Here is a 27,877-nt window from a genome sequence, read left to right as displayed (position 1 = left end):
TAGGAAGTTCTTTCAGAGGAGACCACCGAGGGAACGAAAGTGGGAAGACTGGAGAAAGAGGGTTTCTCTTCGGTAACTCGTCCTGAGACAAAAAGCCCCCTAAGTGGCAGTTTGCCCAGGGTGGGGGGAAGGTTAACCCTTTTCCTTCCAGCCTGGAAGAAAATCTCAAACAACCCCTGGATATTAAATCTAATCCAGGAGAGTTTAAGAATAGACTTCCTTTCTCTCCCACCTCAAAAGTTCATAACGACCCCACTAAGATCCAGTACGCAAGAGCAGAAAGCTCTAGAAAGCAAGCTCCTAAGCCTGGTAAAAAAAGGAGTCCTCCAGAAAGTTCCCCTTCAGAAGAGGGGCAGGGGATTCTACTCCCTTTTTTTCCTGGTGACCAAACCAGACGGCACCTTTCGGACAATCATAAATTTTAAAAAAATTAAACAGATATGTCAGGAATCAAAGCTTTAAGATGGAGTCAATCAGGTCCACCACCAAGATCTTGTTCCCGAACTGCTTTATGACGGTATTAGATCTCAGCGACGCCTATTATCACGTCCCCATTCACAAAGACTCCAGAAAATATCTCCGATTAGCCATCACAATAAGTGGCAAGGTAAAATAATTCCAGTACAGAGCCTTGCCGTTCGGAATATCTGTAGCTCCATGGGTTTTTACCAAAATAGTAGCGGAAATGATGGCCCACATAAGGGAGCAAGACATAATAATAATCTCGTATCTAGACGATTTCTTAATAGCGAGCAGCTCGGCTCAAAAATGCTGGGAACAGAGAGACAGGGTGATGGACACTCTACAGAGCCTGGGCTGGCTCCTAAATCTGAAAAAAATCAAGATTGGAGCCCAGCAGAGTGCAAGAATTCTTGGGTCTAATGCTGGACTCAAACATTCAAGAGTGTCGCCTCCCGGACCGCAAGAAGGAGAAAATTGCTCAAATAAGAGAAATCCAAAATCCTTCCATGACGTTAAGGAAAGCTATGTCACTGCTGGGTTCTCTCCCCGCCTGCTTGCCAGCAGTCCAATGGGCTCAGTTACACACGAGAGATCTCCAATGGGACGTTTTAGCGATCCAGTCAGCAGTAGGGGGCCACCTAGAGGGTTGCATTACCGTAAATTCAAAAACTGTTCATTCTCTAGCTTGGTGGGGGAACCAAGACAATCTCTCCAAAGGAATCCCCTGGGTAACAAAAATAACACACATAGTTACCACGGACTCCAGTCCTACGGGATGGGGAGCGCACATGAACAGCGAGGTGATTCTGGGTGCATGGGAAGGTCAAGCATTAGAAGCCTCCTTGAACCAGAAAGAACTCTTGGCAGTAGACCACGCGTTAACACATTTCCTACACCTGCTCCAAGGTCATCATGTCCGCATATTTTCGGACAATCAAGTCACAGTGGCCTATATAAATCATCGGGGGAACCAGGTCCCGAGCCCTAATGGACACATCTTCCAAAGTTCTCAAACTAGCAGAGACAAACCTGCTATCTCTGTCAGCACTACACATCCGGGGCATAGAGAATCAAAGATCAGATTTTCTGAGCCGCACCCAATTGTGGCAAGGGGAGTGGGTCCTAAAGCGGTCCGTTTTTCAGCAGATTGTAAAAATGTGGGGGGCCCAGGACATAGATCTGTTTGCCTACTTCAGGAACAAAAAAGTAGAAACATTCTGTTCCCTAGACCCCAGGGGGAATCCTCTTGCTCTGGACGCATTTATGCTCCCATGGACACAGAGCCTAACATATGCCTTTCCCCAGATCATTCTTATTCCGGAAGTACTAAGGAAAGTCAGGGAAGATGGGACAAGAATGATATTAATAGCCCACTTCTGGCCCAAAAGAACCTGGTTCTCCTGGCTAAGAATGCTCTCGGTAACCGACCCATGGATCCTACCGGATCTCCCGGACCTGCTATCTCAGGGGCCGGTGTTACACCCTTGGGCAGTGAACCTCCATTTAACAGCATGGAATTTGAGAGGGCACTGATGAGGGACAGGGGATTCTCAGAGAACCTGATCACTATATTACAAAAGTAGAAAACCGGTTACGATGAGAGCTTATGGGAGAACCTGGAAAAAATTCTTATCCACTTCTGGGGTAAAAGTCCAGGATGGGGTCCAGATTAATAAGATCTTCGAATTTCTGCAAAAGGGCCTAGAACAGGGTCTGGCGGTCAACACACTAAAGGTACAAGTAGCGGATTTGGGCGCCCTTTATAACCAGGATGTGGCAGGTAACCCTTGGGTGGTACGATTCATTAAGGCGGCAACCAGGTCTAGGCCAATAGCTAGTCAAAGGTTCCCGTCATGGGACCTGAATCTTGTACTGTCCACACCGACAGGGCCTCCGTTCGCACCTATTCACTCAGCATCCCTAAGAAAATCCTGTCATTAAAAACGATACTTTTGGTAGCACTAACATCAGATCGCAGGGTGAGCGATATTCAAGCCCTGTCAGCGGGACCACCTTTTACAAAAATTCTAGAGGATAGTCATTTTAAAACCTGACCCGGCCTATCTACCTAAAGTGTCATCACATTTCTATAGGTCCCAGGAGGTAGTCCTTCCTTCCTTCCTTCTGCCCAATTCCTAAGAATAAGGGAGAGGAAAAATTCCACACACTAGATGTGAAGAGGTGTCTAGTACAGTACTTGGAGGCCACCAAAAAATATAGGAAGGAAGGTTCTCTTTGTGTGCTTCCAGGAACCTCAGAAGGGACTCAAAGCATCTAAGAGTACACTGGCAAGGTGGATTGCCCTGGCATATTCAACCAGTGGAAATACCATCCCGGAAGGGTTGAGAGCCCATTTCACAAGAGCGATGGCGACCTCATGGACTGAAAGATCTGAGGTGTCAATAGAAAAGATCTGTAAGGCGGCCACCTGGTCATCACCTTCAACCTTTTTCAGACACTATCGATTAGATCTAGCCTCTACGTCTGACCTGACCTTCGGGAGAAGGGTCCTTCAGGCGGTGGTCCCTCCCTAAGCTACCAATCTCTGTAATTCTCTCCGCGGTGCTGTCAGGTGAGAGAGAATAGCTTAGTTACCAATAACGGTGTTTCTCAGAACCCATGACAGCACCCGCTTATTCCCCTCCCCTTCACGAGTGTGGTGAGCACGTTTTACTGATTGTAGAGTGTTTCTGTTTAGGCACGGTGCTTCTTGATAAATAAGCAATATTAATGTGTATATATTTCAGTTGTTTAACCTGGAGACCCTCTGATGCTCTGTAACCAATTGAAGGCGGAGGAGAGGTACCGCCCTTTTTATCTGTAGGTTCTTGTCCCTGAATGGCGGATCCCCTCTCTCCGTGGTGCTGTCATGGGTTCCGAGAAACACAGATGTCGGTAACAAAGCTATTTGCGCGCACAGGTTCTGTGCGTGCACGATCGTTGCTGGATGTCAGCTTATAACTTGGCACGTCATTGCGGGGGCCCAATCATTGCCATGGTGACCCGATAACATCCGGGTCACCAGGCCCTAGTAAGATAGTTAGATCATGCGCAGTGCATGATCTAACTAACTTGTGTCTGCAAGGACTGAAAGGTTATTACGTTTTGCAAGTGAAAAATAAAAAAAAGGAACAAGAAAATATACTTTTTGTTTGCTAACTGTGTAAGAAGGCTAATGGATGGTTAGAATACCCTTGAAAACCCTTGTGCAAATGTTAGCACAGCTGAAAACAGTTTGGCTGATTGCAGAAACTATAATTGTGAAGGAAAGATCAGTTCCTCCCACGTCACCAATTTGACGTAACTACACAGGCACAGCTCTCCGGCACCCCCCTTTGTGTCTCAGGTCAGTAAGGGAACTGCACCTAGAGCAAATGGCCGCCGGGGAGGATGTCCTGTTACCCGCTTGGTATTCTAAGATTCGTAATCAGAGTAAAAGCATCAGCCCAAGATTAATTTTATGGTTTAATTCCCTTAAGGGTGCACTAGATAATTACAGAAATAAACAGTAAGCTATACAATGGAATTACAGTGGATTTGCAGTCAGAGTAAAATATAACAATAAGGGTACAAGACTTAGAGGTATTAAGCTGGAGGTCAATTTGCCAGGTTGTAGGTTGCATGTGGATGCCGGGAGCTCTGCAGTCCACAGGTATAAGAATCTTTGTTGCTGGACAGACCCCAAAGCGTGGGCCGCTGCTCCCCTTGGCAGATCTGTTCCCAGGTCCTTCTTAGATCATCATCATCTGGTTCTTCAGTGAGAGTGAGACTCTCTGCCATGTGCTGCTAGTTCTTAAGCATGCTGGGTTCATCCCCCTGTGTCAGAGGGTGGGCTAATAATCTCCACCCTTTAGCTCCCTGCAGAACTTATTCCCAATATCCTAAGAAAGGGGGTAACTTTCTACAGCATGATCGGATCAGGACACGAGAGGTACCAGTGAATGCGGTTTGTTTTTCCTGTCGTGTGGAGAGCAAACATGGCCCCATTAGGTCGCTGTGGAGGGCCAATCTCTATCTCAGGTCCCAGAGCCCTCACCGACTCAGGAGTCGCACTGCCAGATGCACGATTTCCTCAGGGTCACACGGATATTTTTTATGAGTCTATAACTCGAAAGGTGCGCTCATAATCCTAGGATGGAGCCGGAGTGGCTGGGAGAGATAATGGATGTGTATTTCTGTGTCCAGCTGACAGGTATAGTCTAATTGAAGCCCCCAGGCACCTTCCTGCCCCATGCTGACGTGGCTCCTACTTAAGCTTTGAAGTTCTGTTTTGGGCCTTATCTCATCATAATAAAAGACCTTGCTATTCAACATTGGAGCACTAAATCCTGCTTTCTTCATCACACCTCCCTACTTTAGAGGGCGCTAGGGGGTATCACATTCCTGTGTTCCCCCATGCACCCTCTCCTTGCCGGGACAACCCATCAGAGTAACCATGGTCCCAGCCTCTTTTGTGGCGAATGGTGAAGTGATACTGCTGGAGAGCGAGGCTCCAGCGTAGCAACCTCCCATTCATCCCAGAGACCGTGTGTAACCAGCTGAGGGGGTTGTGGTCTGTTTCCACAGTGAATTGGCGTCCGTACAAGTATGGCTGCTGACGCTGCAGGGCCCACACAATTGCCAGACATTCCTTCTCCATCGTGGAATAGGCCACTTCCCTCGGCAGGAGCTTCTGGCTCAGGTACAGAACGGGGTGTTCATGGACCGTAGTGTTGATCTGGCTGAGCACAGCACCGAGGCCGAAGTCGCTGGCGTCGGCCTGCACTACGAACGGCCGCGTGAAGTCGGCCGCCTGTAGTACAGGAGAGCTAGAAAGGGTGGTCTTGAGCGCCTGGAAAGCTGTCTCGCAGGCGACTGTCCAGTCGACTGCAACAGGCTGCTTCTTCTTGGTGAGGTTGGCCAGGGCACTATAGTGTGGAACAAACCTCCTATAGTACCCGTCAGTCCCCAAGAAGGACATAACCTGCTTCTTGGTCCTGGGGGTGGGCCAGGATGCGATGGCATCCACCTTCCCGGGCTCTGGCTTCAGAGATCCCCCACCTACCCCGTGTCCCAGGTAGTGGACCGCACTCATACCCAGCTGGCATTTTTCCGGCTTAATGGTCAAGCCTGCTCTCTGGATCAGCCCGAGCACCTGCGCCAGGTGCTCTAGGTGATCCTCCCAGGTGGGACTGAAGATGGCAATGTCATCTAGGTATGCGGTCGCATACCCTTAAAGTCCCTCGAGCAGCGTGTTGACCATCCTCTGAAAAGTGGCAGGGGCATTCTTCATGTTGAATGGCATCACTGTGGACTTGTACAGTCCGAATGGGGTGATAAAGGCAGAGCGTTCCCGTGCCCCAGGGGTCAGGGGAATCTGCCAATATCCCCTGCTCAGATCCATGATGGTCAGGTACTTGGCCCCGGCCAGCTGATTGAGCAGGTCATCGATGCGCGGCATTGGGTACACATCGGTGACTGTCACAGCGTTGAGCCCCCGGTAGTCCACACGGAACCGCGTAGTTCGGTCCTTTTTAGGGATGAGGACTACAGGCACAGGCGAAGCCCAAGCGCTGTTGGACACTTGGATCACCCCCAGCTTCAGCATCTCGTCTTACCATCAGGTTTCACTCCCTCTTCCCTCCACTGTTGGAGGCACATTCAGCACATTAACATTAGCATTCACAGTAGAGTCATGGGAAGAGTGGCAAAGAAAAAGCCATATTTGAGACTGGCTAATAAAAGGAAAAGATTAATATGGGCAAAAGAACACAGACATTGGAAGATTGGTAAAAAGTGTTATGGACAGACGAATCCAAGTTAGAGATGTTTGGATCACAATCCAAACAACTGAAAAGATGCTGGAAGGGTGCCTGACACCATCTGTCAAGCATGGTGGAGGTAATGTGATGGTCTGGGGTTGCTTTAGTGCTGGTAAAGTGGGAGATTTGTTCACGGTAAAAGGGATTTTGAATAAGGAAGGCTATTACTCCATTTTGCAACGCCATGCCATACCCTGTGGACAGCGCTTGATTGGAGCCAATTTCATCCTACAACAGGACAATGACCCAACGCACACCTCCAAATTATGCAAGAACTATATATGGAAGAAGCAGGCAGCTGATATTCTATCTGTAATGGAGTGGCCAGCGCAGTCGCCAGATCTCAACCCCATTGAGCTGTTTTGGGAGCAGCTTGACCGTATGGTACGTATGGGAGGGGCTTCTGGAAGCATGGGGTGACATTTCTCCAGATTACCTCAGCAAATTAACTGCTAGAATGCCAAAGGTCTGCAATGCTGGAATTGCTGCAAAGGGAGCATTCTTTGACGAAAGCAAAGTTTGAAGGAGAAAATTATTTCAAATAAAAATCTTTTTTCGAACCTTGTCAATGTCTGGTTTAGATTTTCAATTCATTTGGCAACTCTTGATTAATAAAAGTATGAGTTTTTATGGAAAACACAATTATCTGGGTGACCCCAAACTTTTGGACGGTATAATACTTTAGTACTCATAAATAAATATTTTTATGAAGAGAAAAAAAAGCAAAATAAAAGTGCACAAAATGAAAACTATAAAAAAAAGGCAAAACACAACACTTTACTATCATACCGCTGAACAAAAAGTGGACTAAAATGCATCGAAAAAACAAATATAAATAAAAATGGTATAGCTGAAAATGTCATCTTGTCCCCAAAAAAACATACAGCTCAACCAGCCAAAAAATAACTTATAGCTCTCAAAATAAAGCGATGCAAAGATAATTATTTTTTCTATATGGCTTTCAATGTGTAAAAGCATAAAAACATAAAAAAATCAATATAACTGTGGTATCGCTGTGGTCGTACTGACCTGAGGAATAAAATTGCCTTACCAATTTTATCACAAGCGGCACGGCATTAAAAAAAAAAAAATCCTGAATTGCTGTTTTTTTTGTTAATTCTGCTTCCCAAAAATCGGAATACAATGAGATAAAAAAATGTCATGTACGCGAAAATGTCAACTCGTCCCTCAAAAAATAAGCCCTCACATGACTGTTGGCCAAAACGTGGAGAAATTATAGCTCAAAATATGGCAATGCTGCAATAAAAGCGTCTTTTAGTGTGTGACTGCAGCCAAACATAAAAACACCAAAATAAATCTGGTATCACTGTAATCGCACCAACCCGAAGAATAAAGTAGTCTACCGTGTATACTCAAGTATAAGCCGAGGCACCTACTTTTGCCACGAAAAACGAAGTAAACTTATTGACTCGAGTATAAGCCGGGAATGCATTGTCCCCTCATCCCTGTCCTGGTATGCATGCCTCCCCCGTCCCTGTCATTGTATGCATGCCTCCCCCGTCCCTGTCATTGTATGCATGCCTCCCCCGTCCCTGTCATTGTATACATGCCTCCCCCCGTCCCTGTCATTGTATATGCATGCCTCCCCCCGTCCCTGTCATTGTATATGCATGCCTCCCCCTGTCCCTGTCATTGTATATGCATGCCTTCCCGTCCCTGCCCTTAATGCATGGCTCGTTATCACCTATCCCTGTTTGTTTATTTGTTTGTTTTTTCCGGTTGCCGGAGCAGATGCAGTGCCAGCACCCAGGGCGCGCAGTTAGGCGAGTAGGATATGTGCTGGAAGCCGGCGGCTGGCACTGTCAGCAATTCACATGCTGTTGATTTTTTTTTTTTTTCATTCTGCCTCCCAGAGATCACAGTAAGGCTTGGTGCACATTTATCCTGCGCTCTACGCTGAGCACTTACACCAGGGTTTCCATGTAAATCTCTGCAATACATGATTCAGACAGAATCCCCAGCGAAAGATTCCCTGTAATGAAGGCAGATAGTGGCACTGTAAACCTCAAAAAGAGGAAAAAATCCACCAAAAAATTCAGATACAAACCAGACAGGCCTAAATGCATCTGCACTAATACAGGGTGCAGCGGACCCAAGTAAAATGGCAGCTGCACAGGTGCATAAATACCAAATGAAACAGCCAGCCTACAATCAGGGATTGGGTGTGTGGTACACCATTGCAGAAGAAATAATCCGCATGTGGCAGTGTTCACACAGGGAATGCAGGGCTTCTGGTTCACAACCTCTTAGTAACACCATATAAGGGGGGGGCTGCCCAGTGCCAACTAGAATGCATCCCATGTGAAGAGAGGCCACAAGTTTGCAGAACCATTTGGGCCCAACTGCACCCTGAAAGAAATATAAAAAGTGCACAAAAAACATATCCATATATGTAAGGTATTGGTTGATATTAAGGCCTTAATACGGAAGCTGGCAAACTGCGTCACAGATGGTGGAACTGTGTCCGTCTTTTTAGGATTGCATAAAAGCACAGTCCACCACAGTTTTGTGCACTTCCGAAAAGGACACCACTGAACATTCCAGACGGAGTCCAGAGTAAGGCTAAGTGCACACGTACCGGAACTCTCGTGGAAATTACCGCGAGAATTCCGGAATTCCATTCCGCGGGAAAATCGCATTTTAAATTCCCGCGATTTTCCCGTGGAAAAACTAGCATTTTGCAACCGTATTTAGCTTGCAAAATGCTAGCGTTTTCCAAGCGATCTGTAGCATCGCTTGGAGAACTGATTGACAGGTTGGTCACACTCGTCAAACATAGTGTTTGACGAGTGTGACCAACTTTTTACTACTGAGGCTGCCTATGCAGCATCAGTAGTAAAAGATAGAATGTAAAAAAAAAAAAAAAAATGGTGTTATTCTTACCTTCCGGCGTCCCACGCATCCGTTCCCAGTAATCCTTTGCGAAAATGCCCGCGATGACGTCTGTTCTCGCGGGATCGCTATGTCTCGCGGTAATTCGCGATGACCGCGAGACTGGACGTCATCGCGGGCATTTTTGCAAAGGATTACTGGGACCGGGAGCGTGGAGAGAGGCAGAAAGGCTGCGCGGGACGCCGGAAGGTAAGAATAACAATATTTTTTATTTTAAATTCTATTTTTTACAGGGATGTGGTACCCAAAGCCCGGAGGACAGTCTCCTCTCCTCCGGACCGTGGGTACCATCCGCAATTGTTCTGCTTACTTTCCGCATGGTGTGCACAGCCACATGCGGGAAGTAAGCGGAACAATGCATTCCTATGGGTGCAGGATCGCCGCAATTCCGCAAATTAATGAGCATGCTGCGTTTTTTACCGCGAAGCGATTCCGCCGCGGTAAAAACCGCAGCATTAGCACAGCATTGCGGAATCCCATAGGAATGCATGGGATGCTTATTTTTCGCGTTTTCGCGGCAAAATCGCACGGTTAAAACCGCCGCGGAAATGCGAAAAAACGCCACGTGTGAACTCAGCCTAAAGGTTACATTTAGCGATGCACCAGCGATCCTGACCACGATACGACTCGGTCAGGATTGCTGGTGCATCGCTAAATGGTCGCTAGTGAGCTGCCACACAGGCAGATCTCACAGCGATGCAGCAGCGATACAGCGGTCGTTACTTACCTTTCAGACACTGCGATCCTGACGTCCTCCCGTCCGCGTCCACGCGTCGCTCGTCGGCGCCAGCAGGAAGCGCCCGACGAGAAATGGAGCTGCACGATCAACGTCAGACAGCGGAGGAGCCGGTCGGAGGTAAGTATCACACACAGCGATATCGCTAGCGATATCGCTGCTGCGTCACCAAATCGGTGATGCTTTAGCGATATTGCTAGCGATATCGCTATGTGTAAAACCCCCTTAACTCTGCTGCCTCATTATAGTGAATGGATCCGTCATCTGAATCCTCAGAATGAATGGATCCTCATCTGAATTGCGTCACTCGGAAATTTAGACAGAAACCCAAAAGTAAGTGTAGAGCTCCGGATAAATGTGATCCTAAATGTTATGAAAAATGTTCGAAAAGGCTCTGGAAAAGCGAAATGGCTTTTCGCCCCTCCAAAAGAAATTTTTGCATTGACTCATTTTCCTTTTTGTGATTTTCAACATCCATAAAAAATGACAATATACAGTATTATATTTTTTTGCCTTAAATACAAAGGAAATGTGTCATCTTTAACCTTAGGCCTTTAGGAGATCATTTCTCCTTCAACTTGCTTAACTATTCACAATAACAGTAATTTTGACGACGGGTGCCACAACGTTTACATGCTGCTGTATTACTTGCCATCTTTTTTAGTTTTTTTGTTGTTTTTTTTTTGGGGGGGGGGGATGGTGAGGATTGTACCCACCTTTACATATGTAGAAATGTTCCTTTCATTTCAGCCATGAACACACATAAGACAACTTCTGATGTCTCAGATTTGAAGCCATAAGTTGTCTTGTGTGTTCATGGCTGAAACGAAAGGAACATTTCTACTAAAAAAAAAAAAAAGCAAATCTTATTAAGCCTAAGTATCAGCCAAGATACAAATGAGTGTAGGCTTCCTCTCCAGAGATCAATACTGATGTATTCATTAGGCTTTATTACAATGTTTAGTTCTACCGTACATCTTAATAGTTTCCCTACAACTGGTTCATCTTTGTGTTGGTTGCGCATATATTTGCTGTTGTAATTAGGTTTAATACATTACCAGACTTTTATGTCAGATGCAAGAAAGAAAGCTGTTGATGCCAAATATCGATTTTTCATGTTATTGAATTACATTTTTAAAAATATAACACTGCAAAGTATATTAATTTAGCAAAGCAAACAGGACTGTATTACATTAACTAATAAGACTTCCTGCACGACTAATCCTATTAATACGTGCTCTGTTAACTAGTTTATTGAGGACATGGAGTCTACGGCAGCTGAAAACTTCAGGGGCTTTCAAGCCTGTCTCTTTTTTGTCCTTCAAGGGGTAGTCTGTTATTTATATAAAATAGGTGGTTTAAGGGGTAAGGCTGTGTGCACACGTAGAGATTTTTAAGCGTTTTTGCCGCGATTTTCAGCGCGAAAACGCTTAAAAATCATGTACAGAACGCCTCCCATGCATTCCTATGGTATTCCGCACATGCTGTGCTAATGCTGCGCTTTTTTCCGCGGCGGAATGGCATCGCGTAAAAAATCGCAGCATGCTTATTCTTTTGTGCAGAATCGCAAAGAATTGCTGGGATTCCGCACCCATAGGAATGCATGAGAATCGCTTACTTCCCGCATGCGGCTATGCCCACCATGCGGGAAGTTAAGCGTCTCGTGCGGTTGGTACCCACGGTGTGGAGGAGAGGAGACTGTCCTCCAGGCCCTGGGTACCATACCCCTGTAAAAAAAAGAATAAAAAAATAAAAAATCGGGGTATATTTACCTTCCGGTGTCCCGCGCTGCATTCCCGGCCTAGCGTTCCCAGTAATGCCTTGCGGCAAGGCCCTGTAATGACGTAGTCTCGCGTGACTCTAGCGGTCTCGCGAGATCGCTATAGCAACGCGAGACTACGTCATCACAGGTCTCGCAAGGCATTACTGGGAACGCTGAGGCCCGGGAATGCAGCGCGGGACGCCGGAAGGTAAATATACCCCGATTTTTTATTTTAGCATTTTAACATCCTATCTTTTACTATTGATGCCGCATAGGCGGCCTCAATAGTAAAAAACCTGGTCACACTTGTCAAACACTATGTTTGACGAGTGTGACCAACCTGTCAATCACTTTCCAAGCGATGCTTCAAATCGCTTGGAAAGTGCTTGAATAACGCACGCGAAAATCGCGGCAAAATCGAGATCATAATCGCGGTGAATCGTGGTTTTTTCCGCGCGATTTCTGGGAAGGAGTGCGGTTTTTAGTGAGCGTTTTAAAACGCTACGTGTGCACATAGCCTAAATCTTCCGCTTGTGGGGAGCAAACCGGCATATGCGGACTTATAAGCTTTATTATTTTAGTGGTTATAAAGAATTTCGTATTTGTGTTTCCATTTTCCTGTTCCGTTTTACATTTTTCTGTCGATGCACTACTCTTTTTTTTTTTTTGGAGTGATTTTGATTCCAATAAATTGCTCTTTTATGGATACTACTATGCCAAATCTATATATATTTTTTTATTCTCTAGAATGTCTATTTTTTTTTTTATCTGGGAGCAAGGTGATATTTTTGGACATATATATTCTCTTTTGCCACCCTAATGGACCTGAGTTTGTGATCGTCTGATCTATTGTAATATATACTGCAACACTATAGAGGCAGATAGACACCTCTGCTGTATGGGCCTTCCCAAATTCTATTCCAGTCCTTTCTGGATTAAAATTTGTGGTGTATCAAACACCGCCGCTCATCATGAATTTGACAAACGCCGGTTGCCACCCCCCACCCACACACCCCCGTCCTTCCTCAACTCTGGCCACTTTGTTGGAGCAGGGTGAGAATTGCGGTAGAATGCAAAAAGTCCCAAAATTGCAGCACAGCCTCGCGCTGCGCCAAAATTGCGCGATTCTTCAAAGATTTTACTCCAGAATACTGGTGTAAAAGCTTTGATGAATCAGGCAAAATAACTACTGCATATACTCGTGTATAAGCTGAGTTTTTCAGCACCTTTTTTGTGTTGAAAACGTCCCCCCTTGGCTTATACACGAGTCAGTTGCACCAGAGTGTCGGAGGGGGAGCAGCAGGTCACAGGAGGCAGGAGCCAGTGGCTGTAACTGTGCCTGTGGCTAAAGAGAAATGAATATTCATTTCTCTTATAGCACGCACAGTGACACCCGCAGCCGCCGGCTTCCAGCACACATCCTACTCGCCTTCCTGTGCACCCTCACTGGCACTGCATCTCGTTGGTTCCGGCACCAGCAGCATTTCCGGCCGAGCGATCACGTAGCCCCGCTCATTAAGGTAATGAATATGCACACCTCTCCACACCCATAGGCGTGGAGTGCACAATCATTACCTTAATGAGCGGGGACAGTGATTGCTCTGCAGGAAGAGCTGCTGAAACTGGAATGAGATGCATCAAGGACGCGCAGGAAGGTGAGTAGGATGTTTGTTTGGTTTTTTTAATAGGAAACATGCATACAAGCATAGGGGATAAGGAGCCGTGCATACAAGGACGGGGTCCGGGGAGCCGTGCATACAAGGACGGGGTCCGGGGAGCCGTGCATACAAGGACGGGGTCCGGGGAGCCGTGCATACAAGGACGGGGTCCGGGGAGCCGTGCATACAAGGACGGGGTCCGGGGAGCCGTGCATACAAGGATAACGGGATAAGTGTCCGTGCATACAAGGATAACGGGATAAGTGTCCGTGCATACAAGGATAACGGGATAAGTGTCCGTGCATACAGGGATGAGGGGACAATGCATACCCGGCTTATACTCGAGTCAATAAGCTTAACCAGTTTTTCGTGGCAAAATTAGGTGCCTCGTCTTATACTCGAGTATATACAGTATTCCGATCCTAAATGTTATATTGATTCAATTGTGTCTTATCAAATACAACCTCAACGCTTTGATCTGATAATGACACATGATCCTTTCTCTTACAGGCGTATAAGGGACCCAATACATCGCACCGATACTCTGCCCTCCATTTGAACTGTGAATATCGATTCCGCGTATGTGCCATTCGCCAGTGCCAAGATGCTGCCGGACCTCAGGATTTGACCGGTCCTTACAGTGCCACAGTCCTTTTCATCTCACACAAGAACGAGTCACAAAGCAACACCAGCAAAGACATTACTGAACCCACAAGGACAACAAGGACGCTGAGCGACGAGCAGTGCGCTGCCGTCATCCTCGTGCTGTTTGCTACATTTTCTATCCTGATTGCCTTCATTATCCAATACTTTGTCATAAAGTGAAGAATCCACATTTAGCTTTATTCTGATTCCTATACTTTATTTTTTTACTTTACATCTATTAAAGAAAAACATACCTTTTGTTTTACAAAATGATCTTGCTTTTAAAGAAAACATTGTGGCATGTAGTACAGCATCAGGACTAATGTAGCATGTCATGTTGTCACTTCTGTCAGCCACAAAGCTTGTCCTATTGAAGGTCTTGAGCCGCACAGACCTCGACTCATATGCCATGTGGTGTAATGTTTACACACGTCCAACGCTCCTCCGTTCTTTCATGGTTAAATGACTGACCGTGTGCAAGGATGATAGAGATTTATTAAAGGGTCACCTAAAGTGCTGCAAAAAAATCCTTTGTTTCAAAAGTGGGGGTGTTCTTCTCATTGTACTTCTACCTCCTCTGTGTCTTAAATCTACCCTCGCTGCTGCCCGATGTGTTGCCCTCTGGCGGTAACGGGGGTTCAATCAAAATTCAGTAATTTTATCTCATCTCAGGCAGTAAATGTAACTGGAATTTCTAGAATAGTATGTCAAATTAACCAATTAATATGGGGAATAAGAGAAATTCAGACGGTATGTATTGTGCATATGACAGATGGGACGACTGCTTTCCCGAAGGAGGATCCATTGGAATTCTGATGCCTTGCAAAGACATGGTAGGAATTGAGCTATTTTAAGATGAGCAGGTTTACCTTTGCCTGAATATAGTAGCAGACGCCACCTCATTTTTCGAAATTGGACAAAGAACCTTTGGACATAATATGTGGACGGACAAATTCTGCTGTTAAGAATAAAGGAAAGGTTGATGCCTTAACCAGATGCAAGGAATATCACAGATGGCCATAATGGTGACTAGTAGACAACTAGTCTGGTGAGTTGGAGGAATCCAGTACGACCTAGTGGGCTGTAACTCCTCTGATAACTAGGGTGTCCATGTCTTACTGAGCTCTCAGGACTGTGACTTTTCCAGCCCCTTCTTCTGCATCCCCAACACTTAGAACACATATCCAGTGGATTGATTATCCTCTGCCAAACCATGACCTCAACCACACGGTGTCTGGTCCATGACGTTGCTAGTAACACCAGCTCCACGTAATTCTGCAAGGGGGGAAAGCTGTAAGGCGTCCCAGCCGGCCACATTCTAGTATCGACATCAGAAACAGATTATTTACACTTTTACTTCTACCAATTTTCAGATATGCAAAAATAGGTGGTGTAAAAGCCCAATTCATCTGTGAGAATAGTAACTCTATAGTGCGACTCATATAGGGGAAAAGCCTTCTAATCGAACTAAAATTGGTAAAAAGAAAAAAATGTACCTTTTTATTTTAGAAGCTGATAAACTTAGTGTAATGATTGACACAAGATACAAATATAATAAAGATGTATAAGTGAACGGGATGGAAATGTGAACTACAGTTCCAACAATGTGGATGAAATCTCAACAAATCTCATCGGCATGCTGTTTTTTATTTTTTTCTCATGGAAATTGACCTCCAGTGTGGATCTTTAAATATGCAGCAGGTCAATCTCCGCTGCCAATTTTTTATTTGTGGATTTCAATTTATAAAGGGATAAAATCCACAGCAGAATCCACATCTTACTTACTTTGAAACTCTGTCAGAATGGCGGTATAATCCTTTTTGACAACTTCCCCACCTGATATTAAAATAAGCATTTCCTGAGTACAGCCTCTGTTGCACTTAAGAAATACTTACTTTAATAAATGGATTATACAGCCTTTCTAACTTGGATTACTTTCAAAGTAAGTATACCAGCCTCATCAGATCTGTTTAATGTATACAGTTTGCATTGTGAAATCTGACAGATCCTCTTTATTTTATGCTTTGGATGAAACAGATGTGTATGTTTTATTTTAGTTTGCCTTTTATTGGCACGTATGCTTAGTTAATACTACACAGGTGGGTTTATTTTATTTCCTGGTTGCAATGGTTGATGAAGGACCAAATCAGATTCAGGACTCTTGACTATTTCTAAACTTTAGTTAGAAAAGCCCACATTCTCCCTACTTTATAACCATTGTTGCGGGTTTCATAAAGTCCTAGCATGAATCACCTTTACCTTGTGCCACCTTTCTATTCTTATATGCAGTTTTAAGAATGGTTTGGATTTGGTAAGGCTGGTGCTAAATTATTTCTTGGCAACCAACAATTCTATGCTTCTACCATGAGGAGATCAACCTAACCAACAAAAAAAATTCCATCCATTTCTCTCCTCTAGATCCCTATGGCAGTTCCTTCATTTATGTATTTCTTTATTTTTGGATGCCATACAGGGCTTGAGGATTACCACTTAAGATTACTCTTGGAAATTCAGGTATGTCTCAGCACTTTTAGCTAACTAGAATATAGGTTTATGGGCTACCACTAGTCTTATAGCTGCCCTGCCATTGTGGTTGCCCTCTTTACATCAATTCTCAGATTCTAGCGTAGCTTTTTTTTTTCCTGTTTCTTATATCTCTCACCAAAACTTAACGGCAAAATGTTGTAATTTGCACAACGAAAACCTTTTTTTAAGCTGCTTTATTTCTTGGGGGGGGAACTTGTTTAATGTAACGTCTGTCCTGAATTTGTACCAAATTGTTAAGTTAATCGCATGTAGTCAGTGTTGCATCGAAGCACTTTGCAATTTTCTCCTGTTTTGTGAGCTTACATATGTAAGTTCTCGACTGACCAGAATGAAGTATGATATTGGGCACCTTCTGTGCCCGGGTATCGATGAACTGCCAGCGTATATGAACCGTAATGGAAACCTTACTGCTCCCATCCTGTCCGATCCCGCACCCATCCAGTCCGATCCCGCACCCATCCTCGTCCTCTTTATTTATTCTCCACTATGTCAGGAGGTGGTGAATCACTGTGGTTTTAGTTTTCTTGGGAATGATTAGCATTTTAATGTCAATGAGCACTTCTCTTGGATAACTAAGCGGCTAATTCTCGCTATGAAGATCTTTTCCAGAGCTGTTTCTGCAGTAGTAATGGGCATGTATTGTAATTGTTTGTGTCAAATAATGTGTTTTGTAGATTTTTTTAGTTTGTTTTGTTTCAACAGATGTTAAAATTTCCGTCCTCTGGTGGTAACAATGCTCTGTCCTATGAATCGTGATGTGCGTTTACCTCTGCTCTCTTCTCTTCCTTTGTCATCTTCTTATGTACCCGTTAACATGTTCTCACAGAAAATGATCTATGGGGTATATATGTATTTTTTTTTTCTAGAGCCTTCTGTATGTGCCATGTTTGGCCAGTATAAATGAGGTGGTGTGTATTTGCCCAGAAATTTCCACACGGTTGAATGTCTAAATTTAAGGTCACTCAAAGATGATCTAAAGTGACTTGTTTTTTTCATAGCAAAATTCAAGATGAATTCCTATTTTTGATAGTAAACGTCATTTAATAGTGCATCTGCCGCTGAGTCTCAGTGCAGATATCTGCAGAAATAAGAAAAAAAGCTAAATTTTTAATCTAACCTTAATAATTTTACCTCATACACTGTACATTCCAAAAAAATTCTTTTTAAAATCTTATAGGTACACAACTACCAAACCTATCCCTATAAATTGTATAATGTTGGACTTCATAAAAAGGAATAATGTATAATCGCATAGAAATATACATAAACAATGTAGCAAAATTCTATAAAATCTGTGGAAAATAAAAGTTGTATAATTCTTTCTCTTGTGTGTTGTTTTTATTACAATTTGGCAGATTGGCTTTTTACATTTTCAGCGTCTTATTCACTATGATTTTTCGTATTTTAAAAAATTTTCTAGCATTTTTTATTTAATACAGCCATTATTTATTGCGTTGCAAAAACAGTCCAAGACATTATCCTAAATTAGGTGCATGTGACCATATTCCTATAGTCTTATAAGACAAGGGATGAGCTGTATAACAATTTACACAGCTCTAATTATGAGTAACATGGCAAGCTTTTTCTAAGAGAAAAAAAATGACAAACATGATAAAAATCTAGAAAATCATTCATCCTTAAGCTGAGAAAAAAATAGAAAACCTCTACCTCAGTGGCATCTGTACTGTCTGATATTGTCTTTGCTACATGTCCACAGACCCGTAAGTATTTAGGCCCTGAATCATCAAAGTGATTACTTCACAACTTTGGTGGAAATCACTTTGAAAAGCTGAAACGTTTTCTCAATTCCCCATGACGGATAAAAGGGCGGTACCTCTCCCTCGCATCAGTTGGTTTACAGAGCATCGGAGGACCTTCAGGTTAGTGACAACAGCAAAAAATATATATACATTATAGTATTGCTTATCAGGAAGAGAACACCGTGCCTATACATAAAACGCTCCGTACATTAAAATGTGCTCACCACGCGTGATGGGAGGGAATAAGCGGGTGCTGTCATGGGCTCTGAGAAACACTGTTATCGGTAAGTAACTATGTTTTTCTCAATCCCCCATGACAGCACCACGGAGAGAATTACAGAGATTGGAAGCTTAGGGAGGGACCACGGCCTGAAGGACCCTTCTCCCGAAGGTCAAATCAGATGTAGAGGCTAGATCAAATCAATAGTGTTCAAAAAAGGGTTAAAGGTGATGACCAGGTGGCCGCCTTACAGGTTTGTTCTATCGATACCTCTGACCTCTCTGCCCATGAGGTTGCTATGGCCCTTGTGGAATGAGCTTTTAAGCCATCTGGAATGGTGTTCCCGGTAGATGAATAGGCAAGGGCTATCACATCTCTTATCCACCTTGCCAGGGTACTCTTGGATGCTTTGAGTCACTTCCTCGGTCCCTGAAAGCACACACAGAGATCCTTCCTACACCTCTGGTTGGACTCCAGGTACTGAACTATACATCTTTTAACATCTAGAGTGTGAAATTCCTCCTCTTTACTAGGATTTGGGCAAAAGGAAGGAAGGACTAACACTTAGGACCTGTGGAAACGAGATGCTACCTTGGGTAAATAGGCCAGGTCAGGTTTTCGGATAACTATCATCTAGGATCTTTGTGAATGGGTGTCCTGCAGATAGGGCTTAAATATCGCTTACTCTACGGGCTGATGTTCGAGCTACTAGAACGACGGTCTTTAAGGATAAGATTTTGAGGGGAACTGTGTCTATAGGCTGTGTCTTACTCCAGAAATATTACTTCGGTTCCTGAGTGGAGGAAGATTTGTGGAGAAGTCCATGCTGGGTTGCATGTCTGATTCCTTAAGAGGGCGTGCGTCTTTAATGAATTAAGAGCGTCTGACTCCCACCACAGCCCCCATGAACAATGATGAGGAATCGGGGCCTTAGTGATCTATAAATGAGTTCCTTTCATGAGGCACTGGATTCCTGGGAACATTAATTCAGTGTTTTTACAGATTGCTGGCCATCAGAGGTATCTTAAGTACATAAGAATCATATTTGGGATACATTTCTCAATTCTCAAATAAGGCCTAATAATTGACTTTGATCGGCAAGGGCTGACATACATATAATACATATATAAAATACAAATGCAATAAATATAAACGGTGACAGACCTAGTGCAGAGGACCCTGCCCTCTTGAGTTTGAAAGTCATTGGGGAAGGAGGCAATAAGATAAGATGTCTGAACAGCTCAGGTAGCAATGAGGTGATAGAAGTTTTAATGTCGGTTGTAGGCCTTTCTTAAGAGAATGATGTTCAGGTTGCCTCTGAAGGCTTAAATTTACTGATTTACTGAAGACAGTGTGCTGCAGTGTTTGGAATATGCTTGGAAAAAATCCTGGATATTTTTGTGTGAGCACATATAAGACCAGAAATTAAGTGTGGGGAGTTATAGGGAGACTAGGTCAGGGATGTATAAAAGACACAATTTTTATGGTCATTATTACTATTTCAAAATGAATTGTCCGAGCAATTGGAATCTACTGAGGGGATTAGCAAAGGAGAGATGGATTATTCAGGCAGCAGAGTTAAGAATGGATTAGAGGAGTGCTATAGATGGGACCACACAGAGCAGGATGTTGCAGTAGTTGAGGCAGGAGATGATGAGGGCATGAATTAACATTTTTGTTGATTTGCAGTTAGCAGGTCCTTTACTGACACAGATCTAACCAAAGCCATAGAGTGGGGCCTGACACTGGATTGTAATTAATCGGAAAGCGGGAGGTGAATGGATGTAGTGATATGGGTTGATCGCTGGATATAGAGTTGGTTGCATGTTTGAAAGAGGAAGAGAAGACGCCAGAGGTTAAAATTAGTTTATCAACAATATGAAAGTTGTGAACACAAAATAATAGTACATTTAATTAGGATCTATTGCATTGTCGCTTCATTCTTTATTTTAGATGTCTGGGTTTTTTTTACCATTTCAGTTGATTATGATGGTGGAGATGGCCTCGTATTTGTTTTTCCTTTTACTGGTTTGTGGTTCTGGTTTGCTACATGCATTACATATACGGTACTATTATTTCTCACACTCTCTAATGTTGTTGATAAACTAAGTTTAGATATAACATTTCTGAGGGAATATGAAGCACTAAAGTATGTTCCCATCTCTTTTGAACTATCAGTTCACCCCTGGGACTCCCAGAAACTCAATGCCATCGCTAAATTTAATTTTGTACGCCCAACACTTTAAACAGAAGCAGATGTCAGTAAGATGTGCGGCTATTACAGTTGTAGAAAATTTACACCATAGTTACATAACTTATTTGGTTGACTGGACAGAGAAGCTCAATGGTGAAAAGATCTGGGGTCATGTGATCTTTTCTTGTGCCACCTCTCCTCTGCACCTGTGTGTATAGTCATGGGAATAAATATCATCTGAGCACCGTGTCTTGTGGTATTTGCCTCGTGTGGGATTGCCATTTATTGGGCGTGAATACCCAGTACTGTCCGGTGGCACACCACTTTGTCTAGCCCTTGCATGGTGTATAGTTGATCTTTTGTGCTTAGCCCACCTACAGTTCAGAGACTGCTAATGGAAATTGCTATTTTTTTATAGATATATTGAAATAATGGAAAATTAAGCATTCTTACAAATGTCTGTTTATAGCCACATTCTTCATGAAAGTAGAATATAAAGCAGAACCGCAAATATAGGGCTAGCATGAGCATCATGTATCCATGAAGGACCAGTAATTCGTTTTAGCCGGTTCCATACCCTGCTCGTTTCTTTTTACTTTAAATTCATTTTTAATTAATAATCACGCTCTCACAGTTCAGTCTCTGGGACATATAAGGATTTTTATTTTTTTTATCAAAATCAGTCAAAATGTTTCTCATGTCAGACAAATATCCAAACAACCAAGATGGAAATAATAGTGGTGTAAGCACAAGCTTACACTATATGTTCATCGTATGATAGAAATGTCCCCTGTATATATGACAAATGTGTTTAGAAGCAATAATGGACCAAACAAATGCATTTTTAATAACTATTTAGGTAGTAAAGACTTAAAAAAAAAAAAAAAAAGCGACACCCACTTAGATATAAAGATAATAAATATAAGTGGGGAGTGGCAGAACAACAGTTTACAAAAAAAAAGTGAGGGGACAACATGAATGGCTGGTATATAATCGGAGTCCAATACAGGTTACACATTGAGAAAATATCATACAAGACTATAGAATTATTATTATACATTTATATAGCGCCATTTATTCCATGGCGCTTTACATGGGAAAAGGGGAAATATAGACAAGTACAATAAACATATGTAAGACAAGGGACACACAAGTACAGAAGAAGAGAGGACCCTGCCCACGAGGGCTCACAGTCTACAGGGGATGGGTGAGGATACACTAGCAGAGGGTACAGCTGGTTGTGTGGTGGTTCAGTAGACTGAGGATCATTGCAGGCTGTAGGCTTGTCGGAACAGGTGGGTCTTAAGGTTCTTCTTGAAGGTTTCCGTTGTTGGGGAGAGTCTGATGTGTTGCGGCAGAAAGTTCCAGAGTATGGGGGAAGCACGGGAGAAGTCTTGTATGCGGCTGTAGGAAGAAGAGATAAGGGGGGAGTAGAGGAGATCTTGAGAGGATCGAAGGTTGCGTGTGGGTAGGTACCGGGAGACCATGTCACAGATGTATGGAGGAGACAGGTTGTGGATGGCTTTGTATGTCATGGTTAGGGTTTTGAACTGGAGCCACTGGACAATAGGAAGCCAGTGAAGGGCCTCGCATAGGGGGGAGGCTGGGGAATAGCAAGGAGACAGGTGGATTAGTCGGTCAGCAGAGTGTAGGATGGACTGGAGTGGTGCCAGAGTGCTGGAGGGGAGGCCAGAGAGTAGGAGATTGCAGTAGTCGAGGAGATAAGGGCGTGCACAAGTGTTTTTGCGGTTTCATGGTTGAGGAATGCGCGGATCCGGGAAATATTTTTTAGTTTGAGGCGGCAGGAGGAGGCAAGGGCTTGGATATGTGGTTTGAAAGAGAGCGCAGAGTTGAGGATCACCCCAAGGCACCGAGCATGCGGACTGGGGAAAGCAAGCAGCCATTGACATTGATGGATAGGTCTGGTGGAGGGGTAGAGTGAGATGGGGGAAAGATGATGAATTCAGTTTTGTCCATGTTCAGTTTGAGAAAGCGAGCAGAAAAGAAGGCTGAAATAGCAGACATTGTGGGATTTTGGTAAGGAGGTGAGGTCAGGTCCAGATAGGTAGATCTGCGTGTCATCGGCGTAGAGGTGGTATTGGAAGCCGTGGGATTCTATGAGCTGTCCCAGGCCGAAGGTGTAGATGGAGATGAGTAGGGGTCCGAGGACTGATCCTTGAGGAACACCGACAGACAGGGGGCGAGGTGAGGAGGTGGTGTGTGAGAGGGAGACACTAAATGTTTGGTCTGTTAGGTATGATGAGATCCAGGATAGGGCCAATTCTGTGATGCCAAGAGATGAGAGAATCTGTAGCAGGAGGGAATGGGTCCACAGTGTTGAAGGCAGAAGACGGGTCCAGGAGAAGAAAGAGAGTAGTGTCGCTTGCTCTTGGCGGTTAGTTAGAATAAAGTATAAAAATAAAATTGCAAGAAGAGATGAGGGAGAATTAACCCAGAATATCTCACATGAGGTAAGGGTGACCCAATATTCAATAAACCAATTCAACATCAATGCAAACGTACCATATGTATAAAATTAGACTGACCAAATGATGCAACGTATGTTTCGCCTTAGCTTTCTCAAGGATTCCTATATACCGGTCACTCGTCTCTTCGTCTGATGCTTTTTTATGAATTTTTGTTCTGTCACTCCCCATTTATTTTATACAGTTATATGTATATTTATTTTGGAGCGGTGGTTATTCAATTTTCATAGGTCTTGGGATACCCACTAAATTATATCTGTGATTTGTGGCTACGTGTGTATGTTCATATAGTCAGTCATTGTGTATTCGTTATCAGTTATAGTTGAATATATGCTTTGATTCAAATGAATTCCATAGAAAAGTGGTAAATTATTGGTGGATGTGGCTCAGTGGCACAGGATTTGGCATGTATACCAGACCAGTAGAGATTAAATTGTATTTTATGTTTTCATCACATGACACAATAAATCCCTTTCCCCCTATTTAGTCACTGGATTTATATCTCCTAGCGCATGATAAGACCTTTCATTATTATTCATTTTGAAACTATTTCCTATACCAAATAAATTTTACAATACATTTTGCCACAAACGTTGTACACTATTGTGCAAAAGTAAAGAATTCATCATGGAAAAATGTATAGCGCAGGCAGCAGTGATGGCGGAGTCACTTGGGGAAGATTATACGGCCATTTTGAAGTGGATTATTAAAGTAAGTACAGCAGCCTCATCTGGCTTAAAAGTTCTATTTTTTTTCTCTTTATGCATGCAGTTTGTGTTGTGAAATCTGGCCGAAGATCTGCTTTAAATGGAACCTGTCATCGGAATCATGATGCCTAAACCATGGGCAGCAGGAATCTGAGCCTGCACGAAAGCAGTGCTGGGAACAGCGAGCAATGGACAGGGCAAGACTGGTCTTGTCTCCAACCATGGTCCCAAAAAAAGTTAGAAGATGCAGCTGGAGATGAGATTAGTCCCGCTCCGTCCCTGACCAGCTCTTCACAACGCTGCTCCAGGTAATTGCTAGGACTCTGAAGGCCCCGTCACACTAAGCGACTTACCAGCGATCCCGACACCGATATCAAGGTGTCAGGATCGCTGGTAAGTCGCTATGTGATCGCTGGTGAGCAGCTTCACCAGCGGTCAGCACAGCGATGCCGAGCGTGCGGCATCGCTGGCCATCGCTGTAAAAAATAATAAAAAAAATAAATATAGTTATTCTCACCTTCCGACGTCCTGTTCAGCCATCCGGCCTCTCTCCACGCTCCGGTCCCAGTGATCCTTTGCATGAATGACCGCGAGACTTTGTTATCCCTCGAGACCGTGACATCTCGCGGTCATTCATGCAAAGGATCACTGGGGCCGGAGCGTGGAGAGAGGCCGGATGGCTGAACAGGACGTCGGAAGGTGAGAATAACTATATTTTTTTTTTTTTTAATTATTTTTTACAGCTGATCGCTGGTCTCCCGCCTGTCACACACAGCGATGCGTGCTGGCCAGCGGGAGACCAGCGACCAAAGAAATGTCCAGAGGTTTCTTCCAGCGATCAGCGATACCGGCATCCGAGATCGCTTAGTGAGACAGGGCCTTTATGTACACATGAGAGAGCAACTGTCAATCACCTGGAAGATCTCCGGCCAGATCTCACTATATTGTCTCTGAAGTTCAGGATTGGTTCAGAGAGAAATATACCTAGCTGCAATCGTGCACCGATTCCAAGCCACGATCAGCGTGAGTCAGAGGACAGGGTGCCTTTAATCATATCCCCATTTGTAGGAATGAATGAAAACAGGAGGCGTATACTACAAAGAAGTGATGAATCTTTGGGGTGGAGACATTGTTTCTGGACGCATCAGTTATTTGCAGCCAGTGTGCAGAGACCTTGCACAACAGACTTCATCCTAAACCCATCTCCTCCTGGCTGCTTGTGCTTTGGAGGAATGTTTTTTTTCCCTTGGAAAGCAGAATACCTACTTCCAATGTTCATTGCTAGATGAAACGAATGTCTCTCTCCTCCTAGAAGAACCTATTTGCTTTGAAGAGTCATTGCACGTTTAGGAAGTCCTTTGTCTCGGCAGCACAAGGGATTTTATGCATACTACAGCTGGAAACAACGCATCTTTGTAGTTTAATCCAACTGAGGAGACCTAGAAGAACTGATAAGGGGGCTGATTATAGCAGATACGAGACACGAGATTGCTCCTGGGTCGCTAATGTCCCATGATGAATTCTGCTTTTTTTGAACATTCAGAACTTGTAATTTTTTGAATATTTCAATTTCAATGAGACCTATAATTCACGATCATCATCGGTTTGAGCCTGCGCGGTGAAATTTTCTCCTGATTTCAATCATGCAGAACCATTCCATAAGAAGTAATGAAAGCAGTGAAGTCTCTTACTATTATGATAACGACCTTCCACCATGCACAGAAAACTTGTGCTCCTTTTTCCCCATCCGAATACTCATCCCACTGACCATAATCTGTCTGGTCATAATGGTAGCTGGGATCTTTGGGAACACCATCACTATCATTATAATTAAAAGATATAAAGAAATGAACACAACCACAAACTTCTACTTATCCAGCATGGCTGTGTCCGACTTGATCATTCTCCTCTGCTTGCCTTTTGACTTGTACCGTCTCTGGAGGTCTATACCTTGGATCTTTGGGGGATTTCTTTGTAAATTTCTGTACCTCATTAGTGAAGGATGTACGTACTCCACTATTCTGCATATCACAGCGTTGAGCATTGAGAGATATCTAGCTATATGTTTCCCTCTTAAAGCCAAAGTCTTCATTACCAAGAGAAGGGTGAAGATGGTCATTGTTCTTCTATGGGTCATTGCATTGTTGTCGGCGGCCCCTTTTTATCACCTGTTTGAGATTGTACAAATTCACAACTACACCACTTCCTCCAAAATGAGCTGGGAGTGTAAATTTACAGAGCACGCCATGGAATCTGGACTCCTTAACGTCATGACGTGGGTAACAACGGTCTATTTTTTCTTTCCTATGTTATGTCTGACTGTTCTTTATGGCTTTATTGGTAAGAAACTGTGGAAAAGTAAAAACAATCTCCGAGGTCCAAATGCAGCAAACCGAGAAAAGTGCCACAAACAAACGGTCAAAATTCTAGGTAAGTGCCCAACATTACACTTTTTTTTTTTTCTTTAATACACTGTTGGGGCTTATTCAGACAGTTTTTTGTGTACAAGTTTTTCACAGGTAGAACTCGTACCTATTATAGGTTATGTAATGGTCACATGTCTGTGTATTTTTGCAGACCTAGCGGTTCACACCAAAACATGGAGATGTGTTCAATTTTGATCCGAGTTACGGATCAAATTCAGCAAGTTTAGAGGTCCGTGAAATAAATTGGACCGCGCTCATGTTACCCATCTTCCATCTGATTTTCCTTTTTGATAAGAGAAGCTAGAGAATTTTTTTGTATGCAAAATAAAAAACAAATGAAACTCTAGAGGTAAAAATAGACCTACAGACCAAACACTGATAAAGATCATTCATTTATTATTTTTTTTTTTGCATACAAGAACAATCGCTTGCATCTAAATGAGGCCTTACGGGAAGAGGAAATTCTATCTGTTAAGAGATTTAGAACATATGAATAGTGACAAACCGCTAATAATATCACTGAATATTAATGTACCAGGGTTTTCTTAGGGCCAATTTAGATTGGCTGACTGCGGCCAATATATGACCTCCAACTGGCTACATGCAATGATATCGGCAGTCGTTTAGTGACCTGTTTACATAGGCTGACCCAAATTATATGAGCACAGAACAATTATTCATAGGGTAGTGTTGTGCTTATAGAACAGCATAGATTGTTTATTAACCCCTTCACTACCAAGGGTGGTTTGCACGTTAACTACCGGGCCAATTTTTACAATTCTGACCACTGTACCTTTATGAGGTCATAACTCTGGAACGCTTTCATGGATCCTGGTGATTATGACATTGTTTTCTCGTGACATATTGTACTTCATGTTCGTGGTAAAATTGCATTCAAATAACTTGCGTTTATTTGTGAAAAAAACGGAAATTTGGCGAAAATTTTGAAAATTTCGCAATTTTCCAACTTTGAATTTTTATGCCCTTAAATCACAGCGATACGGCACACAAAAAACTTAATACTTAACATTTCCCACATGTTTACTTTACATCAGCACAATTTTGCAACCAAAATTTTTTTTTGCTAGGAAGTTATAAGGGTTAAAATTTGACCAGCGATTTCTCATTTTTGCAACACCATTTTATTTTTAGGGACCACTTCGCATTTGAAGCCACTTTGAGGGGTCTATATGATAGAAAATACCCAAAAGTGACACCATTCTAAAAACTGCACCCCTCAAGGTGCTTAAAACCACATTCAAGAAGTTTATTAACCCTTTAGGTGCGTCACAGGAATTTTTTGAATATTAAAAAAAAAATGAACATTTAACTTTTTTTCACAAAAAAAATACTTCAGGTTCAATTTTCTTTATTTTACCAAGGGTAACAGGAGAAATTGGACTGCAAAAGTTATTGTGCAATTTGTCCTGACTACGCTGATACCTGATATGTGGGGGGGAACCACTGTTTCGGCGCATGGCAGAGCTCAGAATGGAAGGAGCGCCGTTTGACTTTTTCAATGCAAAATTGGCTGGAATTCAGATCGGACGCCATGTCACG

The 27,877-nt window shown here is 43.4% G+C and overlaps 2 protein-coding genes and 1 long non-coding RNA gene across 10 annotated transcripts in view; 2 read left to right on the top strand and 1 right to left on the bottom strand.

Moving 5' to 3' along the window:
- Nucleotides 1–17,845, top strand: part of FNDC3A (fibronectin type III domain containing 3A) — a 344,582-nt gene extending 326,737 nt beyond the window's left edge. For all 8 annotated transcript variants that reach the window (XM_073546112.1, XM_073546108.1, XM_073546110.1 and 5 more), the window contains one exon: nucleotides 13,843–17,845. In XM_073546112.1, the coding sequence (XP_073402213.1) occupies nucleotides 13,843–14,157 (315 nt within the window). In that variant the 3' untranslated portion in view covers nucleotides 14,158–17,845. The remainder of the gene's footprint in view (nucleotides 1–13,842) is intronic.
- Nucleotides 17,846–20,291: 2,446 nt separating this feature from the next.
- The window catches only part of LOC141049557 (uncharacterized), a 69,398-nt gene continuing 61,812 nt past the window's right edge, over nucleotides 20,292–27,877 (bottom strand). Inside the window, exon 3 of the long non-coding RNA XR_012220389.1 lies at nucleotides 20,292–22,102. This is a non-coding gene — a long non-coding RNA (uncharacterized lncRNA). The remainder of the gene's footprint in view (nucleotides 22,103–27,877) is intronic.
- Nucleotides 25,038–27,877, top strand: part of MLNR (motilin receptor) — a 35,388-nt gene continuing 32,548 nt past the window's right edge. The window contains exon 1 of the mRNA XM_073546105.1: nucleotides 25,038–26,321. Coding sequence (XP_073402206.1) covers nucleotides 25,535–26,321 — 787 coding nt within the window. The 5' untranslated portion in view covers nucleotides 25,038–25,534. The remainder of the gene's footprint in view (nucleotides 26,322–27,877) is intronic.

Source organism: Dendrobates tinctorius, unplaced genomic scaffold, assembly GCF_039654945.1.
Source record: "Dendrobates tinctorius isolate UK_male_01 unplaced genomic scaffold, ASM3965494v1 ptg000145l, whole genome shotgun sequence".
NCBI lineage: Eukaryota > Metazoa > Chordata > Amphibia > Anura > Dendrobatidae > Dendrobates > Dendrobates tinctorius.
Note: the sequence above shows the minus strand (reverse complement) of the source record. Positions and strands in the feature narration are given on the sequence as shown.